Source organism: Arachis ipaensis, chromosome B4 (genome assembly GCF_059453495.1).
Source record: "Arachis ipaensis isolate K30076 ecotype BB chromosome B4, ASM5945349v1, whole genome shotgun sequence".
Classification (NCBI taxonomy): Eukaryota; Viridiplantae; Streptophyta; class Magnoliopsida; order Fabales; family Fabaceae; genus Arachis; species Arachis ipaensis.
In genome coordinates this window covers 29829513-29847564 of record NC_142439.1, presented here as the reverse complement: position 1 = coordinate 29847564, position 18052 = coordinate 29829513, and the positions used below count along the sequence as shown (strand labels likewise).

The 18052-nt window shown below is 30.5% G+C and overlaps 2 protein-coding genes across 3 annotated transcripts; one reads left to right on the top strand and one right to left on the bottom strand.

Annotated features, from left to right (window-relative positions):
- Positions 1–482: 482 nt before the first annotated feature.
- LOC107637691 (putative clathrin assembly protein At4g25940) lies at positions 483–8389 on the top strand. The gene is made up of 15 exons (XM_088484144.1): positions 483–566; positions 704–773; positions 1375–1472; positions 1575–1713; positions 2504–2631; positions 2735–2827; positions 4207–4257; positions 4649–4714; positions 4806–4871; positions 5382–5462; positions 5549–5626; positions 6054–6245; positions 6338–6416; positions 6783–6895; positions 7755–8389. Exons 1-15 carry the CDS (start codon positions 483–485, stop codon positions 8112–8114), a joined length of 1698 nt encoding a protein of 565 aa, XP_088340270.1. The 3' UTR covers positions 8115–8389.
- A 2665-nt stretch (positions 8390–11054) lies between these two features.
- LOC107639168 (uncharacterized) lies at positions 11055–14864 on the bottom strand. 2 transcript variants are annotated; one of them, XM_088485873.1, is made up of 3 exons: positions 14264–14864; positions 12946–13103; positions 11055–11525 (listed from the first exon to the last, which is right to left on the bottom strand). In XM_088485873.1, exons 1-2 carry the CDS (start codon positions 14676–14678, stop codon positions 12976–12978), a joined length of 543 nt encoding a protein of 180 aa, XP_088341999.1. In that variant the 5' UTR covers positions 14679–14864; the 3' UTR covers positions 11055–11525; positions 12946–12975. The 2 variants fall into 2 exon arrangements, with proteins under 2 accessions (XP_088341999.1, XP_088342000.1); XM_088485874.1 differs by having other exon boundaries at positions 11055–11517; positions 14264–14850.
- Between the last annotated feature and the right edge of the window lie 3188 nt (positions 14865–18052).

The window sequence follows — 18052 nt, the reverse complement described above, 5'->3', positions numbered from 1 at the left end:
CATCAAAATCCACCGATATTGTTTTTGTTATTTATTTATTTATCCTTTTAAATTTATACTAAAAAATCCATTACTATAAGCAATAGATTCGGCATCAATCATGAAAGTTTAGTTGCTAGCAAGGTATAACACCAAAGTATAGTGGTCATTTTGGTAATATAACTTGAACAAAAAAACCAAAAAGAACTCACTTTTTTTCTATTCTTGAAATCAACCAACGAATTATGCAGAAAGTTTCGTCCAATGTAACATAATTTTCTCGTCAAATTGACAAGTTAGTTGACACCAGAACTACTTAAAAGTACCAAAATACCCCTCACAAGAGATAGAACATTAAAACAAACAAACAAACAAAAAGAAATTAAAAGAGAAAATTCACATAAAATCACATACACACCCACGTTCCTCATCCTTGTTTCTTCTTCTTGGATCGATCATCTCTATTTCCTTCTTCATCAAAAATCATAAAAAGGAAACCATTAATGGGAACACGCTTCAGACAGGCCGTTGGAGCTATCAAGGACTCTACCACGGTTGGCCTTGCCAAAGTTAATAGTGATTACAAGGTAATTAATTAATTAATTAATTAATTAATCTTCCCATATTCATATTATCATTTGTTTTTTAATTTCTTCTATTTTGTATTGGTTATGGTGATTATTGTGTTTTGCATTATTCTTTTTTTTTTTTTTTTTTGTCTAAGGAATTGGATGTTGCAATCGTGAAAGCTACCAATCACGTAGAATATCCTCCTAAAGAACGTCACATGCGCAGTAAGTTTAATTTATATATAGACACACCTTAATTCATGATTATCAAATTGTGTTGAATAAGCATTAAGTTTTTATGCTTTTTTCATTAATTCATTTCACATATGCCTTCTTGAAATTTGTTTTACGCAAGCTTTTGGATCATTATTCATTTTCTAAAACCGCTATGTTCATCAATTAATGTTTGTATAACGAGTTAACATACACACTGTTCTATTATTATTGAATAAGGAAAGCAATTATGCCAAGTGCATACCAAAACCAAATCAACTACCAGTATAAAATACATATTAAAATACAGAATATACATAGAACATAAGTTGAATAACACATTTATTTATACACAAATACATAGTCACTGATTTGGTAACTAATTTTTTGGGTACACTTGGTACTTTTATAAGAAAAGTGTACGTTTAATGATTTAGTTTACTAGACAGAATGAATACATAAAACATTTCTTTAAACTTTGATGTAACATCTAGCTAACAAAACGTGTCAAGTTTAATTTTTGTGTAATTCAGATTTGCCTTTCCTATCTACTCCATATTGCTGAGTTTATTTATTTGTTCCTTTAAGAAATGAATATAATTTTTTGTTGCAGCAATATTACATGCAACATCAGCAAGTCAACCAAGAGCAGATGTGGCATACTGCATTCACAAACTTTCCAAAAGGCTTTACAAGACAAAAAACTGGATAGTAAATAATACACTTAATTAACTGTTTGGCATGGAAAAACATTATTTTTCTTGTTCAACTTTGGTTCAGCATGTTTGTAACATAAAAATGATGAAATGGCAGGTTGCTATAAAGACATTGATAGTGATGCATAGGTTATTGAGAGAGGGTGATCCTACTTTCAGAGAAGAGCTCCTAAACTACACACGCAGGGGACACTTTCTCCAAATATCCAATTTCAAAGATGACACCACTCCTCAAGGTTTTTATTTTTTCACCCTATTAGTTGTTTGAAATTTCCTAAGGACTAACAATATTTTGTTACTGTGTCATGTAAAATTGATAGTTAAAAATTGATAAATAATAATTTAATTGAACACATTAAATTATCTTTCAATTATCAATTATATATGAAATTGCATGTAAATTTTTAATATTTTTAATTTTTTATTAATATATAGTAACAATAATAAAAGAGATATATAATACAATTATTTACGTGTATATATTCTTCTATCAAATTATGTCTACAGATGTTCTATAAAGTGGGTACAAATTATGTTTAAACTTCTAGAATTTTTAAAATACCATTATAGAAAACTTCTATAACCTTTTATTTTTATCGTAACAAAAATATTTAAAAAATAATTTTAAAATAATTTAAAATATATTTTTTTTAATTATCTTACAATAATCATATAACATTAAGTATACAAAATACGTAATTATAGATATTGCCATAATCATAAATGAATGCTGCCTATTGCTTATTATATGTCCATAATTATGTATTGATTCGCAATAGTACTTGTTAAATGTGAAATTATCTTATAAATGGATGATTTAATAGTGTAAAAAGTAAACCAACTTGAATTCGAGTGGTCAATTTGAATTGAATCTCATCTTATGTGTAAAATAATTAATTGACAAGTAACAGACTTTTAAATGTAACTCAGATATGCGACTTTTTTATACCTTTTTATTTTTTTTATTTGAACATTCTTTGATTTTATTTCAACAATGCCTAATTGGAATATTATTTGACTATGCAGCTTGGGATTGTTCTGCATGGGTTCGAACCTATGCACTTTTTCTACAAGAAAGACTTGAATGCTTTAGAACACTCAAATACGACATTGAAACAGAGCGTTTCGTAAAATCACCAACTTCTTCAGCTAAAGTGCGTGCTTTGATTTGTATAATTAATCTATATTCTGTTTTCCAAAGCATGTTATTGTTGCTATGTTCAGAAATCAATACTAGCTTTTATAATTCTTTTGCAGCCACTTACAAGAACTCGGTCTTTGGGTGCTGCAGAATTGTTGGAGCAGTTACCTGCATTGCAGCAACTCCTGCAACGCCTTATAGGTTGCCAGGTCTGAATTTTATTGGAACAAAACTTAGGTTTCATGCATAGAAATGCTATTGCACAACTATGAGGTTCTTTGGGTGAGTTTTTAAGAAAAAAAATTTTTTTTTGAGTTATCTTATTTTAAAAGATTTTTTAGAAGAGTAAAAATAATTTATATGTTTAGATATTTTATACAAAAAGATTTTTTTATTTATCAATTATGTTTGGGTATAGGGTTAGCAATATATACCCTACTTACAGGTATCCAATCCGGACCAACCCTTCGGGTAGGGTTTACCCGCTGCGGGTAGGGTAGGGTACGGGTTTAGGGTATACCCTACCCTGCCCTACCCGCACCTCTAATATATTATATAATATATATGTAAAAGTTATGTATGTAATGAAGAAAGTGAGTTTTGTATTCATAATCTTCTTCTTATAAAAATTTGAAATAATCACTAAGCTAGTTGATGATCATATTATTTGTAATTTTATGTTATATTTTTTTAAGATTTTATTGTTTTTAATTTTAATTTGAACTTAGTTTTTTATTTTTTATTTTATTAATATGTAGATATTTGGAATGGTTTATTTTTATATTTATTTGAATTTTTTTTTTGTTTTTGCGGATAGAGTCGGGTAAGATAGGATTTAGAACTTTAGGGTGCGAGTAAGGTTAGGGTTAAGAGTTTCTCAACCCGCGGGTAGGATAGGGTAGAGTTTTAAGAAAGTTTTTAACCCGCGGGTAGGATTAGGGTAGAGTCTAAACTCCATCCTAACCTACCCATTGCCAGCCCTATTTAGGTATAATAATATAAAATTATTTTTTATTTATTATGCAAAAAATATATTTTTTAGAAAAAAAAGATCTTTTTAAAAAAAAGATGTAAATTGTAATTTTTTAAAATTTTTTTTAGTGTTTTTATTTTTACTACTAAAATTTTGTCAAATACGCTAAAAAATAAAAAAAATATTTTTTATTTAAAAAATATATTTTTCTATCAACTTAATGACACCAAAATAAACAAATATTTCATCCTTGTATAACTTTTTAAATAAGAGATAAGGTTCAATTTTGTTAGAACTTTCATCCAATTATTATTTTAGGTTTTGAAATTTAAATATACTTAGGCTTCTTTGGTCAAATTTTTGAAGAGGTGTTTGAGTTTTTGAAAAGCAAGTTTTGCGTTTAGTAAATATAAAAGATAATGTGGTATACTATATTTTAAAAATCAAGTTTGATAAGTTAGTGTTGAAAAGTAAAAATTAGTTTGTTTCCTGTAGTTTTAGCAGAATGCTTATGTGTATAGTTATCTCATGTATTTTCCATTGAAAAAGTACTGCATTTTATTTTACTGACTCTTAAGGATATGATGACATTTAATTTGCTTTAATATCTTGCAGCCTGAAGGATGCGCTTATGGAAATTATCTTGTACAATATGCATTGGCCCTGGTATATATCCCATTTCTAGTACTTTTACATTCCACACTATATGTATAACATTTCTTAATATTGTTATCTTAGAAAATGTTTAATTGCTATTTCATGTAACATTTCAAAGTTGTGATACGTGTATTCAGTGAAATAGTTTACTTCCAAATCAATTAGGCCGCACACACCATTCAATAGTAGAAGAAAGTAAATTGGTTTGCTTTACAGAAAAAAATTAGCACATAACTTCCCCAACTTAGAGCAATATGATTCCTAGTATCTCATAAATTTCCATCTCGAATAATATGCAAGAGTTTTTGCAGCTTAATTTTTCATCACTTTTCTAGAGATCTCTTCACTTAGCTTTGTATCTCTTTGTCTCACCTATTTTTCTGCTTTTTGACAATGTTAGGTATTGAAAGAGAGCTTCAAAATATATTGTTCATTGAATGATGGAATCATCAATCTTGTGGATGTGGTATGTCTATATTTATCAGTTAAATTTGGCAAATCCTTTTATGGCTTCACTTGAATATTTCAATTGTACTAATTAATAATGGAAACTGCAGTTCTTTGATATGGAAAGACATAACGCAGTGAGGGCTCTGAAAATTTATAAAAGAGCTGGCCAACAGGTTTGCCATGATGATTTATTTATTTATTTTTTTTTGTTGACATTCTTCTTGTTTTGGTCTATAGCATACTGAATTCTTTATCATGTACCACATTTTGAACTTTTATCAAAGAAATACTTGTAATTTAGTTACAAAGAGTGAAGTACTAAAATGTCCATGAAAAATTGTTATTGACAAAAATTGCTTCTGGAAAAGCAAAATATTATTAGGTATACAAAAAAAAAATGATTTATTCAACAAATTTACTAAAAGAATGTGCCTAATTTTGCCGGCGACAAAATCTTTTGGAATAATTTTTCTTAAGTAGTTGAACTGTTATTTCATACATAATTTTATTAGCAACATGATTTTTCGTGGATAGTTTTAGCATTTCACTCATCACACAAAATAGCGAATTGCGGATTATGAATTAAATGTTGTGCTCTATCTTTCAAGTTTTCCACAAGACACGTACATAATTGTTAAGCTGATGAATTTTTCTCTAACTATCACAAGTTCACAACAATGCAGGCTGAGCATCTTGCTCAGTTTTATGAATACTGCAAAGGGTTGGAGATTGCAAGGAATTTCCAATTTCCATGTCTAAGACAGGTTCCCTTTGCTGCTTCTTAATTTAGTGACCTTTCTTGTGATACCATGAACAAAATCTGAGATTTCTTTTTTCCTTTGAGGAACAGCCACCCCCCTCTTTCCTTGCAACAATGGAAGAATACATTGGAGAAGCACCACAAACTAGCTCTGTTCATCAAAGACTGGTACAAATTTGATAAATAAATTGTATATGTGCTTATGTTTGTTTATGGATTTCATCCATTTCTAATCCAATTATGATGCACCAATGCTGACATGAACACCCATAAAAATTTTAACCTTGCAACACACTAACATGACATCTCAAATCCCTGGATACACACTATTTAGGGGGTATTATTTGCTATCAAAAGAAAAAAATGGAGTATCTTTTTTACTAACATTTTAAAATCATGTTTATATTGTGTCTAAACCTTGTTTCGTTTCTGTCCTAAGACACAAACTAGTAATATATACTGAGAAAATCTGTTGTTCGATCAAGATATTTTGTTTGTATTTGTAACTGTCTTCTATAGCACTATTCCATATGCTCCAATGTATTTGTATATGATTAGCCGTGATTGTTCATGAATAAATTTAACTCAACTGCAGGAATATCGTGAAGCTGATCTATCACCTTCTAGAGAAGATCCTCCAGAAACCGACGAGCCCGAAGAGCCTCAAGAAACTGAAGGAGAAGAAGAGAATGAGGAAGAACCAGTTGTCAACGGAGAGCCAAATCCTGTGGAAGTGGAAGAGGCTGCTCCGCTGATATCGAATAATTGGATCGATGATGACTTGCTGGTGTTTTATTTATATTTTTAGTCTGGTAATGTTTTGCATATTTGTGATGTTTTTCTTTGATAGAACATGCATTTGTTCACTTTTTTGTGTAGGGTCTGCGTGAAATAAACCCTCAAGCTGTTGAACTTGAAGAAAGAAATGCTTTGGCCCTTGCAATTGTACAACCTGGTGGTAAGGCTTAGTGTAATTGAAAATATAGAAATAAGAGGAGTGTTGTGTATTCATTCTTTTTCATAAACTAATTCAACACTTATCTTTTTAACTGTTAGATGAATGTAAATCATACACCCCATGTAATTTAGAGATCAAAGATAGAAATTAAGTAATGTTATTTATGTATCAACTTTGGTATCTACAACTTTTAAATCCAGAATTAGAGAGAGCTGATAAATATAATGAAAGACATATGGTTAATGGTTTAAAGTCATATTTTCTTTCTTTATTTTGCCTTTATGTTTGAATGGTGCCTACAACTTGATTAGCCCATACTTGTTTTCTATTTTGATACGTTATCTAAGATTATGAGAGATTGTGTAGGAAATAATTCAAACAATCTTGCTTTGAACAACATTGGTGACACTACTGGTTGGGAACTAGCACTGGTTACAGCACAAAGCAACCATACTAGCCAAGCGCCAGATCGAAATATGGTATGTTTTTTTCAACAAAACAAATTCCAATTGCCTATTTTGAGGATGCAGCTTCCTGTTCATGTATTCTTACACACAATAACTAGTTAGATTGTGATGACTTAGAGGAATGAATCTTTTCATGTAAACATTTTACATAATTTGGTCATGTGTGTTAAAGGAGGTGGTCAAAGGAGATCTATGTGTCAACTGTCTCACTATAGACATGATACATGATAAGGCGCAATGGCGTCATTTGATAGTAGTTGACCTCACCTAGTGGGATAAGACTTTGTTGTTGTTGTCGTTGTGGTCATGTGTTAATTTCTAATTTTGATTCAATTCTATTGTGAGACTTAAGATTGGTTTCCCAAATCAAATCTATACATGATCAACTCAACACCAACATTCCCATCTACACACAAACATTTCATATAAAAACATGATTCACTTGATCTCAAAGCTCAAGACTTTGATTCATAATGACTTTTATGTGCATAATTAAGAATGCGATAAAAATTTTAAAACTGTTTATGTTTGATATTGTCTTTGAGATAGAATCACGAAGACAATACAAGAAATATAGAACCCTTTTGCCTCAAGAAGTAGAAAATTTGTGTTTTCTGTACCTTCTAAAAGTGGAGATAGGAAGTATCCATTTGCCTCAGAAATAGAATCTAGATGCAGTCAATGTTGCATCAAGGTCATGATGTAACTGTGATTTGTGTATATTATTTGATGTAATTCAAATTCTGATTTTTCTTCTCTTATTTCTTTTTTCTTGATCTCTTCCTTTAAAATTTGTGCATACATCAAGAATATGTACACATGCATTATCGTTTTCTCTGGTTAGTAACACAAATTCTTATTTTGTGTGAAGGCTGGTGGATTTGACAAGTTATTACTAGATAGTTTATATGAAGATGAGAATGCAAGAAGACAACTCCAGCTCCAAAATGCAGGTTATGGATATGGTGGAAATGGAATGGCCATACAAAACCCATTTGAAAATGATAATGATCCATTTGCAGTGTCCAACAACATAGCACCCCCAACCAGTGTTCAATTGGCATTGCAACAACAGCAACAACAAACGCTGTTCCAACAACAACAGAACAATAACATGATGATGACGCCTTACCAGCAGCAACCATATTACAATCCATTTGGAGACCCTTTACCAGTGCCTAACTATGCATATGGTTCTACACCAGCACAGGGAAATTATAATTTAATGTAGAATTTGACCCTCTTTTTTATATAGCATTCTATTACACAGAACTTCCCTTGCCAAATTGTAGGTATTCTTGTTGGTTGATGTAGGATTTTTTTTATTTTCCCCCTTCTTGAAGTTATTTTAATTCATTGTTGGCCAGTGAATGTGATTTACTTGTAATCATAAATCATTCATTTTAGACATGTTAATAACTATACAAGCCATATTGTATCTTTGCTTCTCATGTATACTTCATTGGCAACAAAATGAGTTATATGTACAAATGAGGTATAGTGATAGTTGGTACTAACTAATTTACATCTTAACCAATAATAGTATATAAAGTGTGAATTTACACAATGTTACATTCGTATAAAATAACATTCTACTCACGGTAAAATTTGGCATGAATTAAATTTAATTTTGATACATAGTATAAAACAGTTTTAGGATTTGTTTGAGTGAAGAAAAGATATTTTTTTGAGTGATCTTTTTGTAAAAGATCTTTTAAAAAAATAAGAGTAATTTTATGTTTGGATATCTCAGGTAAAAATATTTTTTTTTCTAACAAATATGTTTGGATCATAGTTGTAAGAACCAAATCGGTGATCAAATCAGTCAGACTATTGGTTCACTAGTTTATTGGTTCAATCGATTAGTCATTGGTTGAACTGGTAGAACGTAAATAAAAAATATAAAATAATTAAAAACCTAAAATAAAAATTTAAAAAATACAGATCTTAACTAATATTTTAAAAATAATTAAACTTTAAAAAATTATAATCAACAAGTTATAATCTGGTTATTATTAAATAAAGTATAAGGTTAAGTATGATTTTGGCCCCTAGGATATAGGCAGAAAATTTTTTTCATCCCAAACCTTTTTTCGCATACAAAATCATCCCCAAAGTTTAACTTTGTTTTAAAATCGTCCTTACTTTAGGGACCAAAATTGTATGGAGGTGGCGGCAGAAGCGGAGACAAAAGTAGATCATGGACAGCTTTTTCTTCTTCTTCTTCTTCTCTTCCCCCTTCGCAGGAGCAGAAACACGCTCTTTCTCCTATTTTTCTTTTTTCTCTTTATTTTATAATTTTTAATAGGTAATTTGGTCCAAAATTTTAATATTTAAATAAAAAAATCGATTTTAAAACTTGATTTTAAACCTTAGGAACGATTTTGTATGCAAAAAAAAGGTTAAAAATAAAAAAAATTTTCAGTCTATATACTTTAAAAACCAAAATTGTATTTAATCCATAACTATATGAAATTCTAGTATTTTTACGTGATAAAGATTTTTTAATTTTATTTTTATATTTATTATATTGTTATGTATTTATTAAAAAATAATATTAATAAATATCATATAATCATAAAAAAATAATTATATTATAATTAATAAAAATATTTGATATTTTTTATTTATACGTATTTAATAATATTTATATTAATAATTAGGAAGAATAAAAAATATAATTAATTTAAATATAAGTGAATATAAAATTAAAATAATATCTTAAAAAATTATTGTGCGATTTTACTATATAATTAATAATTAGAATATGAAATAATAAGGAATAACATAGCTTAGTGGCAAGGAGAGCATATAGTATAAGTGGATCGAGGTTCAAACTACATTTTCATCGATTTTGAAATTTTCTCTTAAGTAGTTTGATTGGATCGATTTTTCACCCGTTTTCATCGGTTTTGACCGATTTTCACGGTTTAACCGATTCTTGACCTTAAATAAGTCTTTGGACTGAATCGGACCAATTGAAAATTTAGTTCACCGATTTTCTGGTCGAACCGGTCAGTCCGTTCTGATTTTTACAACTATAATTTAGACTTTGGATACAATATAAAAATAATTTTTGTTTATTTATTATGTTAACAATATTTTTCTAACACTTTTACTTTTACTATTAAAATTTTGTCACACACACTAAAAAATAAAAAATATCTTTTTCTAACTTAATGACACCCAAAAAAAACTCTTATACATGTATTCAATTATGTAATATTATTTTTGCAAAAATAACTATCATTTTCATTGACGAGCCGAATACTTATTCAAAAGAACAAATATGATTTACCAAATGTATAAATATTTTATAGAATAAATTACCATTTGTACCCATAAAAGATACAGACGCTAACAAAGGTACCCATATAAGAATAAAACGACAATTGTAATCACGGCAGATAGCCTCCGTGTGCCAAGAGTCCCCAGATATTGGTTATGTAATTGGTCCGTTAGGATACTCTTGGCAAGCCATCCTCCGTATTTACAATTATCGTTTTATTTTTATATAGATACATTTGTCAGCTCTTATATAAATACATTTGTCAGCGTCTGTATCTTTCATGACTACAAATGATAATTTATTCATATTTTATATTATCAATGCATCAAAATTAACTTTAAAAGATAATAAATTAATAACATAAATTAACACAGGTTCCATTTGAAAAATAAATCATTGTTAGAGAAACTCATTTGTATTCATACTCTAAAAACATGGACGTAACCTAACCTATATGTGTTCATACTCTAAACCCTATTTAAACTCATTTGGGAATACAATTTGTTCCCACTTGCTCTTCAACCAAACATGCCCTTAAAAGTAAAATATTAGTCTTGTTAGAACTATTTAATCTATCATATCAACATTATCAACAAAAATTTTTCAATCATATCAACATTAATTAGTACCCTAATTACATGACATTTCTGGTGTGAGGATTTTGAGTAAACACCTACAATAGCATTATCTTTTCATAACAATGAATAGCATCTTAAAAACAATATTCATGAGCTTAATAGTTTAATTTTCCCTAGCAATAACTCGCCTGCAATTTCAACGAAGTTCAACAACGTTCATGCAAACCCTGTCAGAGTTAAACGTACCAAAATAACAACATAAAAGCACTAAATTGTGCAGGTTCATATCCAAATCACAAGAATACTGAAAGAATCTTCTGCTTCATTAGCTAAATAAATACATACATTCCTACCTTAGAAATGATTCAAGGTTACAACATTGGTAATATATTCAGGCTAAGCTGGTTAAAACAGATCAATGCTGAGTCTCTAATACCAAGTAAAGCAAGGATAGATTAGGACAGATTCTTCCATAGGCACAAAATGAACACCCCATCTTTAAACACTCGCAACAAAGGCGAGTCCCACTAACTTTATTCAAGATACACTCCCATGCGAGTGTGTCCAAATATGCCGCAATGAACTTGTACCCATGAAAGAATTTTCCCGTAGCGAAGGAAGGGCTAATCCCGAATAAACAGTACTGTATCTCATACGAATTTCCATTTGAGTGCATGGCTTTCTCAATCTCCAAAAGAGCATTTTATTTATTTTCAGTTACTCTCTTTTTTCTTCTTTTGAATGAGGTAGGTTGCACCATGAAAACCCTGCAAAACTAGAGGAAATCTCAGTATTAGAACAACTGGGGTGCAAAAGACCATGCTCAAAAATCAAAATACGTGCAAGATTCTAAACTACAAAACATACCATTACCAGCAAAAGATTTCTCCCTTATCTTAATTTTGATTTTAGAAAACATTTGTTTTGGGGCTGAGTTTGGGGGGAGACTGAAAACAGAGGGAATGACTTCGAGTGGAATGACCAAAGCTATGTAAACAATGTTTGAAAGTAGTTTTACAGTAAGTAGTAGCATGGTCAAGGAATGAAATGACTACAAGAACAATAACAAAACCATGTCCCACTAGGTAGGGAAGGAATGAAATGACTAGAGTTAAGTAAAACATGTTGACACAACCAAACAAGGGCCGGGCATGATTTAGTCCAAACATTGAGCCATGCCCTTCCACCCTTCATTAAACACACTAAATTTGTTCAAAAATACATGTCATTCTATGAAAATTAGAAATCTTATTGAATCTTTTAGTCCATTAATTTAGAATTCAAATTTTAATCTTAGTTTACAAATATTAATCATCAATATATCATGCAACATTCTGACCTATAAAAACATATCATTGCCAACAAAAATTTTCATTTCACATTGATATATCAGTTACTAATATGTTCCCTAGACACAACAAACTAAAATAAAAATAAAAATCAGTTAAGTATTTTCCCAGTAGCAGAGATTGGCCATCAGGCTTAAAAAAAACTTCTGTAAATATGCTGCATCAAAATATATACTGCCCGTTTTTGGGAACCTTGTTTGGGTATAAACACATGTCAAACAAAGGAAACACCTGCATGTAAATGTAGCTATTTACACCTTTTAGTTTCTTCTAGTACTGCATGCACTCACGCTACTAGTACATACCCCCTCATGCAAAGGGAACACTAGCACTCAGCATTATATCAACAAATTGTCATACAGTTGAGTATAAAATACCAACCCAATAATGCCCCTGTTCTCATGTCTATTGTTTAAATTAAAAAAAGAACAAAAAACAAAATAAAAAAATATATATATCATGAAAAGTTAAACACGTGCAATGTACAGTAAAACCATGTCCATTGACACATATGCTAATATTGGTGGCACATCTTTCAGCAGTTCTTAACCACAAAATTACTATGGGATGTTTAGCTGAATTTCTTACTCCTGATGCAAATCTGCTAGAAATGGTCTTCCCGAGAACTTATCAAACCACATTCGTATGGTTGATTGACAATCACAACACTACAACAAGCCAACTGATAATCTGATAATTTGATATTAGTAGTAGACAGGGAGGCTATTTACACACTTTCAAGCTTTTGATAGTACATGATATTGCACACAAACAATTAGCAAAAACACGCATTTCAGCAGACTGATATCGGTATGCATCATGGTTCCAAGATAAAGAACTGCTCACCACAGCAACTTGCTTGGCTAAGGTACTGGTTCATCCTTCCTCATCTTCATGGGCCACAGTATCTGAGATTGTCAGAACTTTCACTTTCACCATTCCCTCCATCCCTTCTGGTTTATTTAACTCCACATCAGTATCTCCACCATCTGCTTGATTTTTCTCTGAAGGCAGAAAAACAAACAAAAATTGTGTGACTTCATCAATCATAATATTTCCACACTTATAGATTAAGATTCATTTGTAGCATCATATCTATAATATGTATTGAATACAGTGAGCCTAACATTCAGAACAACTACTTTTGGCCGAGACTTGCATATAGAAAAAAATCTCTGCCAAATGCTGGAGGTTCATTAACCAGTCAGCAACTTCCCTTAGGGTACAAGGCCAATCCATCCCCATTACAAGAACCAACAGCAGGCACTATCATGTTTTTATTGTTTTACTAGGTAGTATTGGTTACAGGAATCCGCTAACATAAAACATGAGCAGAAGATTGACAAAGTGGTCAAACAGGCCAATATCCCTTAGGAATGCACAATTTTATGAAGGGTGCATGCTTAATTGGCCAAGAATGAATTTTGGCAATTAACATTGTAATCTTTACAAGAAAATGCAGGAACATGGCCATCATGGTCATTCATACTGGAAAAAGTGTCATAGTAAAGTTGAATAAAAAGACCCAACCGCATATCATCCCAAAACAACTCCAGCTTCATATGAGGTTTGTTGAAATTCATTGTGATGTTCATACCGGTGTAGTGCAACAATTTACAAATTATGAGGATAACATGTGTACCCTTTTTTCCCTTCCTGAAGGAATAAAAATACCAAGTGTAATCTTTACCAAGAGATGTCGATGCATGTTTTTTTAAGAAATAAAAATGGAGGAGAGTCAGGTTAGATTTCATCATACCATAGCAAAAACGAATGTTATTTTCCGTTAGATCAATCAAACTAAACCAAACCCATATCCTAGAATCATATTCATCCCTACATAAACTTCTCCAGCTTTGGGGGAAAAGGGTTCCAGTGCATTCATAATTACCATGATCTCAACCAAGGAATCAACCTAAGATGAGGGCTACAAACCAGCCCACATTTCTAGAAACGCTACGAATTTAATGCGGAAACCACAAAGAAGTTCTCATTTTTTCGTATCATCCATCAGAAAATACCAAAACAAAATGAACCCGAAAGATGTACCTAACAACGATGAAAATTGAAAACACGAAATTTTTTTAAAATTTCTCAATAAACGAAGAATTCAAATAAAAAAAGAAAAATTGAAAAGGGCGAATGGGGGAATAGGGTTTGTTACCATCGGTGAAGAAGGTGGAGGAGGGCCAAGCGTGGTGGGTGGCGAGGGAAAGAGACTCCTCTGCGGAGAGTTCCTCGGTGGTTAACTTATGCACCAAATCGACGACATTTGAGGGAGCTGGACGCGGTGGGACCCAGAAAGAGGAGCCGGGAACGAAAGGGAGCCAATCGGGTGTGGCCTTCCTGACGAGGATTCGGTGGATTAGGTCGTCGAACATCCTCATGGTAACGTCGTAGTCAGCAGCAGCATTGGAGGAGGAGGAGGTGGAGGGGAGGTCGAGCTCCATGAGGGTGCCGTTGTTGTTGGCTGAGTGGGAGGATCGGTGGCGGAGGGAGAGAGTGAAGAGGGGTTTGGGAGGGTGAGGGTGGTGGCGGTGGAGGAAGGTGCTGGTCTTGGAGATGAAGAAGCGAGCCATGGGAATGTAATGGAGAGAGAGAGAGAGTGTGTGCGCGACAGAGACAGAAAGAGAGAGGGACGTTACTTATAAATACGACATGGCGTGGGGAAGAAGAGAAGAGAAGAGAAAAGAAAGGCGGTGGAGGGTCGGGAGAGGATACAGGGGGCGGCACGTGGATTGTTGCTCTACTGTAGGTCAGGAGTCAGGACGCTTTTTTTTTTTTTCAAAATATAATCTCAAATTCTAGTTGTTAGATAATTAAGGACTGTATTTAATATTTATCACAAATTTTAAATTTTAAATTTTAAAATTAATATTAATTAAAAATTAATTTTTATATTTATATAAATATAAAGAATTTTTAAATTAATAAAAAATACTATATTTACGCATGCATATATCATTGGAGAAATATAAATTTTAATATTCTGATACATAAAAAAAATAACTGAACATATTTTTTGTAAAAATAAGTATTTATTTATTTTAGAAAATTTTTTTAAATAAATAATTTAAATATTTTATTTATAAATACAGTAATTTATAATATATTTATTAATTTTTATTTTACTTATGTGTTTTGTTTACTGTGTAAACGAATTAATATTACTTATATCTCATTTATATTGTAAACGAAATATAAATAATATTAATTTTTTTACATTATAAATAAGATATATAAGTGAAATAAAAATAGATAAATATGTTATAAATTATCTATATCGTAAATAAAGTATTTAAATTATTTATTTAAAAAATTTTTTGTTTTAATAATAAAAAAATTCACATATAATTATTAAGTTAATAATTAAAAATTATTAAATAAATTTAATATATTTAGTTAAATTATTATTTAAAATTTTTAATTATCATTTTAACGAAACATATGAGTTTTTATCAGTAATTAAAAATTATTCTTCTTCTAATATATAAATAAAACAGAAAAAAAAACAAGAGATTTTTTTCTTACTTTTAGATAGATTTAGAAGATAAAAATAATCTAATTTATTGTAATTTAAAGTATACTTTTTTATTTTATTTTTTAATTCGATCCAATTTGATGTCCGATTACATCTTTATTATATTAATTTAAATTTAATTTTTAACGTAATCAAGATTACAATTTGGATCAGATGGTTTAAATTATATTATATGAAATTCAAATTTTAAAATTTTATAATTTAAATTAAAATTTAATTTTGTGCATAATATAAAGAGAAATTTTTAGGGGTAAATAATTTTTAATATTTTTTGTTATTATTAGACTAGCATAAATATTAAATTATCTTTAACAAATAAATTTTATTAATTTATGTATAAAAATTTTAAAAAAATGTGGGTACAAATTATATTGATTTATCTGTGCAAAACTCTAATAAATATAAGTGCAAACTATATGTATTTTGTGTGTAAATTTCTGTAAATATAGATATAAATTATTGTAAGCTAAATATTACTAGCTAAAAATAATAATATTTGCTAGTCATGTAGTGACACATTTTTTAACATATGAAAATAATTATGGTGTAACTCAATGAAAGAAAGGTGTATAAAATATTTACACTACTATGATGTAAGTGAAAATTGCAAGTTGCGTTTTGTTTTTTCACTTTTTTGTCTTTTTTTTTTATAACACACAAAACGTAGGTTGCGTTTTTTATTTTTAACCTTTTTCCTTTTTTTTTTGTTTTTCGAAAAATCAAAATACAGGTTGCGTTTTAAATGTGTGAAAAATTTTTTATTGAAAGCTGAAAAATGCAGGTTGTGTTTTGTATAGAAAAAATATTTTAATCGAGAGTCTTGTCGACATATACCAAAGTCAATTCATCTGTGATTCATACCTCACTTCCACTCTCATTCTTCTTTCTTTTATATCTTTCATACTTGTGAGTTTTTTGACAATTATTAGTATCCAAAAAGTTGGGTTAGGTGAAGCTAAGGTTATGGAAAGTATTACAAATTTGCGAGTGTATTATAACGGTAAGATTATACCAAACACATACGAAAGAGCGACTTTTCGTTGTGAATGTCCGTTTTTCTTTACTATTCCATGCACCATGAGTTTCCTAGAGTTGCAAAATGGTCTTTGTGAGAACATACAAAGTCACATTTCAAAGAGGGTGAGTAACATTATATACAAAAATCCTATACAAGTATTTGGTGGGCTTAGGGGTGGCAAAGCGGGCCAGCCCGCCCCAACCCGCCCCGCCCCGGCCCGTACCATAAACAGGACGGGCTGGCCTGCCCCGCCAACTAAAGTGGGTTCAAAATGCTAGCCCACCCCACTTTATGGCGGATTGGCGGGCCAGCGGGCCGGCGGGCTAGCCCGCTTGACTTTTTTTTTTCTTTTTTGAAAAATAAAATTCATTAAAATTACTTAAAAAATAATAATTAAAAAGTAAATACAAATAAAAAATAATCAAATTATAATATAAATTTTTTTATTATCTTTTTTTTTTAATTTTTAACTTCAATAAAATTATTTAAAATAATATTTATCAATAAAACTATCTTTATTTTAAAAAATAAGTCACATAATTTAAGCATATATACGAAATTATAAAATAAAATAAATAAAGTTAATAACTAAAAGAAGAATAAAAATAAAAAATAAAAAAATGTGTTTGAAAATTATATAATTATTAATTTTGTAGTAGTAATCACTCTTTTATTTAATAAAAAAAAAAAAAAAATTCTTGGCTCGGCGGGCCGGCCCGCCCCACCCCTGCCAAAACCTGCGAATTTGGCGGTGCGGGTTTGACGTTTTTTTTTTTTTTTTAATTTGGTGGCTTCCAAAATATAGCCTGACCCGTCTTTTTTAACAGGTTCGACCCGTTTTGCCACCCCTAGGTGGCCTGATACAGTTTTAAATAATGTCCATCACTGACGACGCATATATGCAACAGATGTTCTATATTTATTAACAAACCCGATTTCACATGCCGATCGATGATAGAGTTGTACGTTGGATTTAAAAAGCATACAGGGTTGGACATAGTTGACAAGGATGTGAATGTTAATGAACTCGGAGATATAGATTGGGAAGAAGATAACAACAACAGTGAAGAAGAGTTCGAAGCTAATTATGAAGTCAATGACAAAAACAATGATAGAGACGATGCAGCCATGCAGGTAATCCGGCGGTGCAAAATGAACCAGATACACTTGTAAACCAGCACCCCTTCGATGTTCCATCTTTTATGCAAATTCTGGATCTCACAGCCATGTATGCCACAAAATTTCCTGAATATGCAAATATGGGTATGTTATGTTTATTAATTAAAGTTACCACTACCATTTCTTTTGTATCTCTTGACGACTAACGGTGGTTCGCATATTATAGGTAAAGGCAATGTTGTGGTGGAAGATGGTGAATTTAGTGTTGGAATGTA

Excerpts from the sequence above, each read along its gene's own strand:
- LOC107639168 (XM_088485873.1), bottom strand. The coding sequence starts at position 14,678 with ATGGCTCGCTTCTTCATCTCCAAGACCAGCACCTTCCTCCACCGCCAC. Across the intron at positions 13,104-14,263 it reads CTCCACCTTCTTCACCGATG|AGAAAAATCAAGCAGATGGT; the intron begins GTAACAAACCCT and ends TTCTGCCTTCAG.
- LOC107637691 (XM_088484144.1), top strand. The coding sequence starts at position 483 with ATGGGAACACGCTTCAGACAGGCCGTTGGAGCTATCAAGGACTCTACC. Across the intron at positions 1,714-2,503 it reads AGATGACACCACTCCTCAAG|CTTGGGATTGTTCTGCATGG; the intron begins GTTTTTATTTTT and ends TTGACTATGCAG. Across the intron at positions 6,896-7,754 it reads AAGCGCCAGATCGAAATATG|GCTGGTGGATTTGACAAGTT; the intron begins GTATGTTTTTTT and ends TTTTGTGTGAAG.